The sequence below is a fragment of the Dermatophagoides pteronyssinus genome, unplaced genomic scaffold (genome assembly GCF_027571235.1).
Source record: "Dermatophagoides pteronyssinus isolate colony J.1.1.1.1 unplaced genomic scaffold, Derpt_VIB-CSIC_2022.12 sq0014, whole genome shotgun sequence".
NCBI classification, from domain to species: Eukaryota; Metazoa; Arthropoda; class Arachnida; order Sarcoptiformes; family Pyroglyphidae; genus Dermatophagoides; species Dermatophagoides pteronyssinus.
The window spans coordinates 612,992-627,467 of record NW_027461538.1 but is presented as its reverse complement, the minus strand read 5'-3'; the positions used below and the strand labels follow the sequence as shown (position 1 = coordinate 627,467).

General features: G+C 30.1%; 1 protein-coding gene across 1 annotated transcript in view; it reads right to left on the bottom strand.

Annotated features, from left to right (window-relative positions):
• LOC113797669 (uncharacterized) overlaps positions 1-7,216 on the bottom strand; it is a 37,012-nt gene extending 29,796 nt beyond the window's left edge. The window contains exon 1 of the mRNA XM_027348087.2: positions 6,850-7,216. Within this exon, the coding sequence (XP_027203888.2) occupies positions 6,850-7,216 (367 nt within the window). The remainder of the gene's footprint in view (positions 1-6,849) is intronic.
• Between the last annotated feature and the right edge of the window lie 7,260 nt (positions 7,217-14,476).

The following is a 14,476-nucleotide window of genomic DNA, read 5'->3' as shown; positions in this document are numbered from 1 at the left end:
GCGATTCAATTCAAGTCAATCAGTCAGAGTTATCATCATCATCATCATCATCAGTTGATCCAATAACGGTCAGTCAATAAGAAGAAACGAAAAAAAATGAAAAATTATCGACGAAAACAACAACAACAACAAATATCAAACTCAATAACCAACTATAGTATAAAGGCTATAAAAATATCTATTTCATTTTTATTTGTTGTTGTTGTTGTTGATGATGATAAAATTTGGCAATAATAGAATTTTTCTTAAGAAAGTCTAAGAAGAAAGAAGAAGAAGAAGCTAAAGTCAAAGCCGGCCAATAAATCAATATTCAGTCACGAAATCGACGAAAAATGAAAATGAAAATGTTCTTTTCTTTTTCTTCTTATTCTTATTATTATTATTTCAAATATGGAAACAACAACAACAGCATCGAAGATCGACAAAGATGACAATCGGCTTTTGTTGTTGTTGTTATTGGCCATTTTCAATGATGATTAATCCCCCCTCGACCAAAAAAAAGGTTTCCATTTCGATCTGGATTTCATCTGATCAAAATTTTTGTTGTTGTTGTTGTTGTTGTTGTTGATCATTCATCAAATTATTGTTTGTTTGTTTGTTTGTTTGTTCATGTTTGACATTTCCTTTCGGAATTGTGTATTTTGAAGAAGAAAAGAAAATATCAATCAGAATTTTGAGGATTTTTTTTTCATTTTCAAAATTTCATTTCCAATGGATTTAATCGATGATAAACATCATTGGAATAGAATGGAATTTTGTTTTTTTTAAAGCAAAGAAAAAAACTTTATTTTCAAAATTCTTTTCTTTTCTTTTCAAATCTCTCTGTTCTGTTCTCAAATTCAGTTTTCGATTCCTGTTGTTACCAGCCCAAAAGAATCTAATTCTGTTATTCTGTTATTTTCCCGGTTCGAAAAACATTCCGGTTGTCGTTTTTCTTTCTTCTTCTTTTCTCTCCCGTTCACACTATCTTTATTTTTCGATCATCATTCTTTCTTCGTTTTCGAATTTCCTTTTTTTTATTGTCATTTTTGTTTCGGTATCTTTTTTCTTGCTTGGGAAATTTATTCGGATTTTTTTTTCGTTCGAAAATGTTGCCAGCAATTTTTCGGGAAAAAGAAAGAAGAAAATTTCTGAAAAACAAAATTGATGTTTAATTTGTTTCATCATTTTCCTTCCATTGGCCATCATCATCTAATTGATAATTCGTTTTTTTTTCGGAAATATTTCTGGAAAAAAAGCACAGGAAAAAAAATTCCCAAACAAATTAATTCTGGTTGTCAAGGAAGGTTTTTTTCTCTCGAAAACGGTGTTACAACAACAACAACAACACTTATCTTTTCAACAACAACTAAGCAAACAACAACAAAATAGATTCTCTCTTCTCTTCTCTCTCTGTCTTTACTTAAATTACAATGATCATCATCATCATCATCTTAAATCATCGTTGAATTTTGGTCACACACTAATACACACAACACACATTTACTACGGAAAAGATTTTCTTCGTTCGTTTTTTCACTTTTTTCAATGAATGATGCTTATTACTTATGTCTGTGTATTGTTGACTTGGCTCTCCTCCCACAAATTTTTTCGTTTTTTCCGTTTGAAAATTTCATTTTTTTTTTCATTTTTTTCATTGTGTGTGTCATGAACCATGATGATGATGATGATGATGAGGAATCTAAATTGATTGATTGTAAACGGAGGGAGTGAGTGAGAAATTTTTTAGAAACAAAACAAAAAAATTCTACATCCGATTCAAGTTAAATTTTTTCTTTGAAAATTTTTCGTTGACTGACTGACTGACTGACAATTTCCATTACTTTGTAAAAAATGCTTTTTTTTACAATTACGAAAGAGAGAGAGAGAGAGAGAGAGAGAGAGAGAGAGAGAAATGTTAATAATATTAATGTTTTCCTCTCTTTTTCTCTGATTCAATTTGATTCTTTTTTAGTTATCTTTTTTCTGTTTGCCACTTCATTATCATCACCAATCATAATGATAACCAAAAACCAGAAAAGGCCAACCCTGCGACAAGCTTGCCTTTGTGAAAGAGCAAGAAGCATCACTTATTTGAGCTGAAAAAAATTTTTAAATTGAATTACGTTTTTTTTTGTTTTGTTTTGATAATTTCTACTTGATGTTTGGCGAAATTTTCAATGTTTTTCTTTTCCCCAAAAACACACTTCCTTAGTTTTCAGAATGTAATTTGATTCTTGTCTTTAAAATCACTATGGAGGAAAGGAGATTTGGCGACAAATTAAGTTGTTGAACATCAAAAAATCTGTGAAAAAAAAATTCCATATTCTTTATGCGCATCTTTCGTTGTTGATAATGTTTGAAATTGGATAGTATCATATCTTTGGTTAGTTTTCTATAGGTAGTATGTCTTTATTTTTTTCTTGTTTGACTTATTTTGATTAGGTTCTGGATGATATGATATGAAGTGCGGTTAGTTTCTGGTTGTTCGTTGTTGTACAACTTCATAAAAACGATGACATTTTTTTCATGCATTTCTCTCTGTTGTCGTTCGTTGTTTGTCGTTCGCTGAATGTTTTTTTTTCGGGAAAAAATTGCCCGAGAATAATTGAATTTTCGGTTGAATAGATTTTGCGATTTTGAAACAAAATAGCAACGAATTTTTTGCCAGCCAGTTTTGGAAAACAAAAATTGAATCAAATGAAAACTTTTTTATTCACAGCAGATGCATATTCTTTAAAATTGAAATGAAACCCTGTGATATATCCCTGCATCAATTGGATTGAGTTTTACGAATTTTGCTACGAAAAAGAAAGAAAGAAAATTCAATCATTTTCTGGTGCAAGGATGCTTCAGGCTTTCAACTATTTAGACACCAGCCCAAAGAATTGGTAAAAAACAAACTTTTTCATTCAACCAACCAACAACATTTGAAGATTTTTCTGTTTTGAGAAAGTTTCAAAATTTTTTTTTAAAGCTTTGCATATCATGTGTTCATCACTCGGGGTTAGTTTTTCTTCTTCATCTTAAATTAAATTATTTTATCTCTTTTCTCGTCGTCGACGAAGATGCTGTTGGTGATAAAGAGAGAGAAACACACACATCTGCGGTTTGTGGCTGGATATTCTGGTTGAATATTCTGTGTGTGTTTGAGTGGTTTCACTGCCAAAAAAAAAACACGAAATGTATTTTAATGTGTTTTATGTTTATTTTCAAAATAAATCTCGTTATGATGATTTGATCGAAAGAAAATCTAGATGAAATTCCTGTATATTTTTTTTCTCAACAACCCGTGGAACATAACACAGTGTTAATAATAATAGAAACGTGACCTAAACCCATGAATGGATGTAATTTTTGTTGGGGAAAAAAATTTTCTTTCCCCCCCTGTATGGATGATGAATAAAGCTAATGTTCATCATATTGATAAAATGCCAAAGGGAATCATCAAATTGAATAGTTTTTTGGTAACACACTTGAACATTTGTAAAACACATTCAGAAAAAAACTTGGGGGAAAAAAAACTTTAAAAATTCATATTTCAAAATGTGGGGAAATAGAAAAACATAGCATATTTTGCTTTGGGATCCACACAAGAACAAGATGTTTGGGTGACGGAAAAGTTTCGATTCCAAGAATTCATGAGTGTTTTTCCAGGAATTTTTTTCGTTTGTTTGTTTCAAACTTACAAACATGAATTAAATAGAATTGACAGATATTGATTTCCAAAAACAAAACAATGGAAAAAAGATTAGTAAAATGTCCAGTACATTTAAATGATGATTTACTGTGACAACCATACAAAACATTTGAAGTTTTTTTCTTCAGAAAAAAATGGATTTTTTGTTTCACAAACAACTTCGGAGTCTTTGGAGTAGAAATAGACAGACATTGTTTGTTTTTTTTTTTTTTTTGGTTTTTTTTTGCATATCATTTCGAATGAAATAAAAGATGACATTCAAAAGATTAACTCTCTATAGACAGGCAAGCATTATCTCAATGTTTTTTTTCTACTATTTCCACACAACCAACAAAAGAAAAGATAATAGATTTGACTTGAATAGATAAATAGATTAACTTTCTGTGTGATTATTATCATTATCATAACCACACAATATTTCTATTTCTACCCTTCCTGCTTCTTCTCCTCCTTTTCTATCATCATTATCATTATCACAAACAAAAGTGAAAAACAACAACCGACGATGAAACAAAAAACAAAACAGAATTTCCCGGTTATTTTCACCACTTTCTAAACACTTTGATTCACACTATGGTACTAATTTTTCATCACCATAATCATCATCATCATTGACTTTCAATAAATTTTCTATTTCGACATAAATCGAGCATTACAGTGTGTGTAAATGGATTGAACGTCGTTGAAATAGACTTGAAATATTCGTTGAAAGAATGAGAAAAAAACAGAATAATAAATTATGCAATATTAATAATGGCTGATTGTTGTTGTTGTATGAAAAATAGGCGGTATAAACCAAAATGAATGGGCTTTTTGTTTTTTCGTTTTGCTTTTTGGGTGAAAATAGGAAACTTTTTTTTCTCGAATAAGAAAAGTGGACCGGAAAGTTTTTTTTTCTTGGTGATCAAAATGATCGACTTGAGACATACACTCGAAGAAGAAAGAAAGAAAAAAGAATTTTCACAATCATTATATTCATTTCCGTCATAACTTGATTTACTTACTTACTTTGCTTACTTTCAATCATCATTATTATGAATGTTTTGGAAAAACAAAAAAAGGAAAAATTCAATTAGAGATTATCATTTTTGATGATGATGATGATCAATTCATAAATGACATGATGGAAGTAAAAACATTCGAATTCGAATGTTTTTGATGTTCGAAACTATTTTAACAGCAAATGTATCCAAAATAAGTGGAAACAGAATTATTATTCATTTGTTAATTTAAATTAACGATCAAAATGATGATGGCAATGATGTCGATAGGATCATATATCTTGATGTCCGCGAATTTCTGTCATTATTTTTTTTCATGGTCATTTTTTGGTCGTTGTTTGATATTTGAAATTAATCGTCATTTTCGTCGAATGAAAGAATTCAACAATTCAAGTGTAAACAAGAGAGAGAGAGAGAGAGAGAGATTCGAGCAACCAACCAAACAAACATGAATTTGATTGTTCGAAATGGACACAAACAACAAACAACAACAACAACGAATCGAAACATCGTATGAAGAAAGATATCAAGGGAGAACAACAAAAAAAATGTTGTTATCACCATCATCATCATCATCAACAACATTCGATCTGTTTTTTATTGTATCACATCTTGCATCATTCACTCTCAGAAAAAGATCTTTATCACTTTTCTCTCTCTCTCTCTCTCTCTCTCTGACTTTATCTGGGCCATATTAGGCTCATTATTTTTTCATTCATTCAAACAAACAAACAAGCAATGAAAACAACGAAACAAAACAAACGAAACAAACATCATATAAATGATGATAATATTCTTGTTGTGTGTGTGTTCTGAAGTGTTATTTATACAGGTTTTTTACTTTCAGAATTTATCTTTCGAAAAACGAAACAAAAAATCCCTCAAACAGATCCGAATGGAATGGGCCAAGATTCTTGAGTTTTTCTCTTCGTTTTCTTTCTCGTTGTTGTTGTTGTTGTCCACATTAATTAATATAAATGTTTGTTTTGTTTGTTTTTTAACATTTCGTTTCCCATTTACATTTAATTTGATATTTAGAACAACAGCATAGATGGAGATAAAATGGTTAAAATGGACTGAATGAAACATTTTTGGTTACATGAACCAAAAACTGAAAATAAATAAATAATTTAATTTGAAAAAAAAGTTCATTTTGAAACGAACAAAAAAATTTCGAACCTATTAAGCTAATAATTCGGAGGGAAAACGACATGCGCATGCGCATGCGCAGAAAAAGAAAAAATTTCATAATTTTTTGAAATTTTTCATAATTTCCGACCAATGATGATCCGGTAATTAGCTGGGTTTGTTTGTGCTAAAAAATAAACCTGATTTATGCATTTATTCAAACGTAAATTATTTCTAAATGAACTCTTTCGTGTTTAACCAAACACGACTGGATCTCAAAAGAATGAAAATTTTAAATTTTTTCATGCATAAAAATATTGAAAGAGCCCTCTATGAATGTTGATTTATTCACTAATCATATTCATCTTTCTGTAGATTTTTCCCAATTAAATTCATGAATGTTGATGAATTTTTTAAAGCGATTTTTTCATTTGAAAAACACCAATCAACAACAACAACAAATCAATCAATCAATTTTCAGAGTAAAGAAAAAAACTGAAGATCAATTTTATGACAAAATCTTCATATAGTAACCCTTTTTCTTACTTTTCTGTAAAGATTTCTCAGTGACACAAAATCTTTGAGAGAAAAATCTGTTTCATATTTTCTTGAATGAAAATTTGTCGTTTTTTTTTGTTTTTTTGTTTCCTTGATGATCGCTTAATATCCAAATAATAATTTTCTTACACAAACGACAGCTTGTTTGATTATCTGAATGATAATATAGTCGATGTGTGTGTGTTTGTTGTCAATTTGTTGTTAGTTAATTTGCTGTGTGTGTGTGTGTGTTTGTGAAAAACTCTAAATATAAAAACAACGGATACCAGTGAATGACTTTTTAAATAGGATTGATTGATTTTCGTTCGTTCGATCGATAATGACAAAATTTCTTTTACCAAAACGAGTTTTTCATTGACAAAAACTGAAGAAAAAATTCAGTTAGGAATCGTTTTGTCTTTTTCGTAACTCTTTTTTTTTAAATTTAAATTTTAAATTTTTCGGTTGTTTTTTTTTGTTTTTTTTCATTCAAAAATCACTTACTATAAGGACGATCTTTATTGGTTGTAATGGCTGCCGATACTATCGATATTGTTGACAATACAATCGATAATATCGATAATGATAATGATGTTGTTGTTGTTGTTGATAATAATAATGATGATGATAATGATAATAATTGTTGTTGTTGTTGTTGTTGATTTGTTGTTGTTGTTGTCGATATTATCATCATCGACAACAACAACAACAATAATAGAATTGGTAGATAATAATTTAAAATTTTTGAGCTAAATTTTAATAATGATAGTGATGGTCGTATTTGAAATTTTTCATATCGATTGTATCGATGTTGTTGATTATTATTGGCCATTTTCATAGGAAATGGCCATAAAATATGTGTAATTAACATTGTAATTTGATTATTTTTTTCCCCTTTTTGATTCAATTACAAATTTTCACTTATTTTCTCAACACATTATTCAACACTGGTGATACCAAAACGGAAAAATTACACCGAACAGAAAAACAAATGATGCAAAAAACACTTTTTTTTCGAATAATAAAAGTTATCAACAGCAAACAACAACACTATACACACGACAATCGATAATCGATTTTCATCTATAGATCGATTATGGATGATTATCAAGGACACAAAAAGAATTTAAAAAGTAACAAACAAAAAAATTTGTTGGCGGTGGTGGTCCATTCACTAATTTTTTTTTCTCATTTAACAAATTCTGTTATTATTAGGGTCGTTGTTCTTGTGTTCTTGTTGAATCGATTAAGTGAAAAAAACCTTTGAAAACAATCAAACAATGTCGTCGGCTGGTTCGCTGGTTGGTGTGTTTGCGTGATATATATGATAAATGAAAAATGACAGACAGACACCAAAAGCAGGAAAATACCAAGAAAGACAAAGAAGACACCAAAGAAATTTTGTCGGCCAAACTAAAATTGATGATCATTGAAATTGAATTTTTCTAGAGAGAAAAGATCAATGTATCAAACAACGATGATGACAATATTCATTATAATAATCGAATCACATCACGTGATAATTCTGACTTACACAAACAATAAACTAATTGAACTTTCCAACATTGACCAAAAAACAACCACCATAATGAAGAAATTAAAATATTTCGAGAAAAAAAACCCCGGAATTGTAATTTGTAGTTGATAATGATGGAAACTTCCCGGTAACAATTTTTTTTCACTTTTTTTCCGTTTGTTCACAAGAATCATTCACCAAGAATGACTAAAACTGAACTGAAACACACACACACAGGAATCTCTCATTCTTTCGAATGAAGCCAATATTTTTTGGAAAACACAGTGAAAAAAAGAAAACTGCGCGTTTTGATGGAATCATCATTTGCTGCTGCTGCTGCTGCTATTCCGAATAACGAACGAACGACAACATTGCCTTTGTTTTGGTTGTTGTTGTTGGAACTGAAACTGGAACCCAAAAAACGAATTGACGATGTTGTCGTTGAATTACACATAGCACCGACATTGATGATATATAACAGAAGGCAAAGGCGTTTGTAAAACTGAAATTCTGTATTCCTCTTGGTTGAAAGGCGTCGAAATAAATACTTTTTTTTAGGTTTTCGAAAAAAAGATTCTTTTAAGAAATTCTTTGATGAAAATTTCATCTGAAAAAAAATCATTGATCAATTTTTTTCATCAACAAAAAAAACAAAGATTTCTTGGGAAATTTCTTGCGAAACTTCATGTTTTCTTTTGGTTCTCCATTCATAAATTCCATTGAAACGTAATGAGCAAAATATATTCTCTCCACCAGCTCTTCATTACATTTTCTATGATTATTCAATTAGCAATTTACTTTGATGTGATCTTTATTATTTTGGTTTTTCTTCTTTCTCCACTTGTAAATTACCCAAATAAAGAGCGAAACAAAGCATCCATTTCAACTTCTCAGAAGAAAAGAAGAAAAATCCATATCTTCGCTTATCTTGCCTATCATCATCGTAGTCGTCGTCGTTATTGAATTACATATTGTGTGAAAATAGCGAAGAAGAAAAAACATCTTGAATGAAAACAACAAAAAAAAAGAAGGAATTTCTTGGCTTTTCATGGCTATTTTTACCCATCTGGCCAGTATGAAAATGAAATAAACTTTTTTTCTCTGGCTAACAAAATCATCAAATCAAATATCATCATCATCGATTGATTGATTTTATTTCGAAAGATTCAGTTTTGTTCGTTTACGATCATTTAATCTCTGCTTTTTTTTTGGTGTTTGATATGATTATCCTTCATTTCATCGATGCCAATAAATTTTCGAAAGCCTTCGAGGGTCTACACAACGAAAAAAAATCCACCATATCTATCATCAATTTTCATATTTTTTGGCTATTTTGATTCACCTGGTGCCTGAATCGTTTATGAATTATAAATGAATCCAGAATCTTTCATTTCATTACATTTTCAGTTATGCAAAATAGCTTTTAGTTAATTTTCTTAAGAAAAAAAAACAACATTACTTATATCCCACCGCTGACAAAGAACATAACTGACTTTTTCTGTGTGTTGAAAAAAAAGTGTCAAGATGAATGTTTGTTTTCTCCAGTTGTGTAAACACACACTTGAATATCGACATTGAAAAATTGTATCAAAAAAAACAACAAACATTTGTTGTTGTTGTTGTTACTGCTTTTCAACAACAACAACAATTTTTCTTCTGTCTACAAAATTTTTCTAACACCTCTATACCCTCTCTCTCTCTCTAACTTTAATTCTGGTTCAATTTCGAATGAAAAGAAAAAGGAAAAGATTTTCCGAACCGACCGATAAAAGAAAATCAGATTTATTTTCATTCATTCAAATAAATCATGAATGAAAAATAAACCGATGAACGAACGAAAAAATCGAAGGAAAAAAAATAATTCTTGTATAGAATCTGATTTTGTTTTCCTTCTTCCTTCCCTCTCTCTCTCTCTCTCTCTCTCTTAATATATATTTTCTATTCAACCATTCGACAGAGGCCCCAAAATGAAATAAATAAATCGATTTTTGGTTGGCTTGCTGGCTGGCTGGTTGGTGGATAGGAATTAACAGTGAGAAGAAGAAAAAGAAGTGTTATGTTTGTTTTTTAGCCTGGCGCCCCAAAAGAATAAGGAAAAACTAAACCTGAAAAGTGTGAAAAAAAAAGAATCACTTGTGTTCAAGTGTTAAGGCACCAAATTCTTGGTGACCGAAAATTGAACAAATTTTTGTTCTTCTTCTACATTCATTCTCTGTTTGGTCGTGTATCAATAGCCCCCGCTTGCTATTTAATGATGTTTTCATTTTTTATTTTCGGTCTGTCTTGATGTCATTTTCAACAACTAATTCCATTGTGTGTGTGTGTGTAAAACATGGGAATTTTTCTCCTTATTGGTGACATAAATTGAACTAACTCACGCTATCTGTTCAAAATATTGTAAGCCGGAGACTTCTTTTTCGTTTTTTTTGGTTTGAAACAAATTTGCTTCGGTCTTAATCGTCTGGGAAAAGTCAGAATTGAAACAAAAATTTTTTAAATTTTTTGGATCTTGTTAATTTTTCTGAGAATAATTTTAAAGAATCGATAGTATCGATACTATCGTAATGTACAGAGAAAAACATAATTATCACGTGATTCCGGTGAATCCGGTGAATCACAGAGAATCCTGAATCCTGAATGAAAAAAAAACCTAAAAATAGAAATTCTAATAATGTGTATGCATGACACCATGGAGTGAAAAGGAAACACAACAGAATTTCATTTGATGATAATAAAAGTTTGTTTTTTTTTGGTTCTGTCTACCAAAAGAATATTCTTCCATTATGAATAACCGAAAAAACGGACATGAATCATCATCACTAATCACAAATTGGTTGGGGTTTCCAATTGAAAATAGCAAAAAAATGAATAACGATAACACCGACCGACCGAGAGAGACAAAGCATATATCAAATGAATGTCACACAGGGTTGAACAAATGAAATTGAATGAAAATGAAATAAATCGGAAACTTTCTATTCTCTCTTTCTCGGACCGTATTACCGTGTTGTTGTTGTTGGTTATTATTGTTGTTGTTGTTGTTATTTGAACAACAACAACCAGAAAGTTTCACCAAAAAAAACATGGGGATATTAGTCGACAAAAGATAAATGTCTCACTAAATAAATATCTATGTTTTTTTTTGTTCAAAAAAACTAGGAAGGGAATTTTTTGTTTTTTTCATACAATTTGCATTTTTTTCTCCCCTTTGTTGTTATTCAGTGTTATTCATTGTCACAGGGGTTTGAATAAATGGAGAGAACGAAAACAAAGCAAAACAAAACAAAACAAAAATCTAATCTCTGGTCTGTGAAATGGCCTACGCTACGGATGGTTGAATGAATGTTTGGGAGAAACAAAAATTCAAAGTTTGCATTCAATTTTTGGCAAAACCAAACAAAATTCAAAATTGAAAAAAAAAACAGCGATTTTCAGCCCAAAATCGATTTTCGGTTGTTTTAGTTTTTCCACATTCATTCATTTAACCAATTTGTAATAAAAATTTGAATTTCTGTTTTGATTTTTCAAGTTTTTTTTGATTTTTCAAGTTTTTTTTTCTCCAATGAATATTTCAAATCAATTAATCTCGATCTTGTAATAAAAAAAATAAATTAATAATAACAGAATAACAAAACCACAGAATCGGTAAATATATTATAATTTGAAAACAACGGGAATTATAATAAACAACAGGAATAAAACAAAATTGAAACAAAATAAAATTACACAACAACCCACTGGCCACCACCATCTTATTCTCATTGCCTTTCTCTCCTCTATCTCTTCTATATTCCATTTATAATGGAATTTTTAGAATTGATTCTTTACATTCCTCCAAAGGCTATCAATTCAATTCGTTTTTTTCGGTTGTTCACTTTCAAATGAAAATGAAAATGAAAACGAAACAAACAAACACATTTCGAATCGAATGAAAATTGATCATCATTTTGTTTGTTTGTTGTTTGTTTGTTTGTTTGGTGTGTTATTCGGATGAAAATCGAAAATTGAAATTGAAAAAATCAACAAAAAAACAACCAGCCAGCCAGCCAGCCAGATAGCATCAGTTTGGTAATACCCATCTTTGTGTGAAAGAAGGAAAGATTCTCTCTCTCTCCCCGAAAGTCCAGTTTCCTATCGACAAACGACAAGCAAAATAAAAAATAAAATGAAAATACTGATAGTGATGATCAGAAACACACAAACAGAGAAAAACAAAGAAGAAGAAAGACAGATTAATCTTTGATTAATTCTTCTCGTTCGTTTCGTTTTCTTTTTCTTTTTCAATTCATTCGAAGCATCAATTCTAGGCATCAAGAATGTTTTTTTCTTTGCCCGAATTTCCTTCTCAGATATTTAATCACAAGCGAAAAAGAATTTAGTAAATTTACTTTTTTTATTTTGGGATTTTTCGTTTTTTCATTTTTCATTAATCGACAAATCGGGGCTGGCTGATTTTTTTTTGGCCATCTTTGCCACCCCCAACACCCACCCCACCACCACCATGATGGTAGCTAAATCAAACAAAAAAAAAACCAAGAAGTTTTTTCTCATTTATTTTTTGTTTGTATTTTTCATTTTCCATTTTCGTTCGGGTGATTCTCGATTCTTGATTCTTGATTCTTTGTCTTAGCTGCTGCTGCTGTAGTAAAGACTTCTACAGTGAATCTATGTTTATTTATTGAATAAGCAAAAAGCAAAAAAATTATTAATTGAAAAGTTATACAGAGACAAACCGGTACATCATCCGAATTCGTTTTTTTTAAATGTAACATTTTTTCTTTTTGCTTTTGGCTGATCTGCTTGTTTGTTTGTTTGTTTGATTCAATGTTTGGTTATTTTTTCTGTATCTGGTTTCGTGATCGAACATCTAGCATCATAACGGTATTTATTTCATTTTTTTTGGCCACCATTTTGTTTGTTTGTTTGCAAACGGGGAAAAAAAACAAAACAAACGAAAACAAAAAGTCAAATGTGAAATAAGAAACGAGCATTTTGTTGGGCAAAAAAAACGGATAACCGAACTGATCATCTGATAATCTTTGTATATATTTCTTTTGCCTTGGCTTCCAGGATTATCATCCAGGAAACATTTGACAAACACTTGTCAAATGCACACTTGCACTCACACACACACAAAACATCAAATCAAAGATTGAATATTTATACATTGGGATTAATCATTGATTTTCTTCTTTGCTTGTTTGTTTTCCCCTTTTGAATGTACTTTTGAATAAATGTCCTAAAATAAAGCAAACAATCAATCTTTCAATAAATAATAAGATTTTCTTTTATGAATAATTTCGTTTTCTGATTCCTGATTCATCAGAAAATTAGTTACAAATCATGTGATTGAAGGGATTTTTGGTGCATTTTTCTAATCAAATCAATTGACGAGAAAAAAAGAAAAAAAAACTAGCAAACCTCCAAATGAAGACATGTAAAATTGTCATTATCAACAACCAAACAAACAAACTCAACCAGTCAAAACTACCATTTATTTATTTTTGTCCAATTCAGGCTAGTCCGGGGTTATTTGTTTTGTTTCATACACAAAAAAAATATCGTGACATTTGAATCCTACATAGACACACATAGACAACAACCAGAAAAAAACAATGAAAAATTCTCTGTTATTAGATTGAATTGGACAAGGATAAATTATTATCCAAACAAAACAAAACGAAAAAATGATGGATTGAAAAATGCAATGCAGCGAAGCTTACTTTTTCTTCTTTCTTGGTCATCATTATCATCATATATGGTGGATTAGCAATTTTCTGTTTCTGTTTGTCGGTGACCGACCGACTAACAGAAATTTTTCCACCAATCAACCAGATCAACCAGAAAACCAATTATATTATAATGGATGGTATACGAATGAATAATAGATTTTCTTTTCCAAGGTTTTTTTACCTTGCAATTTTTACCTTGCTAAATTCAGTTTGCTTTCTTTCCCGAACATTTACGAAATAGAAAATCAATTAGACAATGAACGAAGAAATTCATGAAAAATCGGTTTTAAATAATTTTTTTCTGTTCGGGTGGAAAACAAAAGTTTGGGAAATTTTCCCGAAACAATAGCAACAAAACTTTTTTTTTTCTGGAAAAAATTTCCAAGATCGGTAAGACAACAACCTTGGCAAGAAGAAATCGGATAATAATTTTCAAGTTTCGCTTTCTTCTCGAATGTTTTTCCCAATGATAAATGTTTTATGATGTTTTTCTTTTTTTTGATTCTCATCATCATACTGATGATGAGAAAGAAAAATGAAAACTTTTTTTTCTGTTCTTCCTGAAACTTCTTTATTCAAAAACAACAAGAACAGAACAGAATAGACTTTATTTTTGAATTTGAAAAACAGAAAAAAAAGAATCAAAAGTGATCCAAAAAAATCGATAAAAATTGGAAAAATTCTGATTTTTGCTTGCAAACAAATTAACCAATCACTACCATTGTTTTCGTTCGGTCTTCGTCGCTGCTTCGTCTCCACATCCTAATGAATATCGGATGAAACAAACAAACAAAACGAAAAAAACGAATTATCTTCCAGAACATTGCTGGTTGACGATGATGAACGAACCAAATGGCAAACCATTTTGCCATCAAAAATCTGT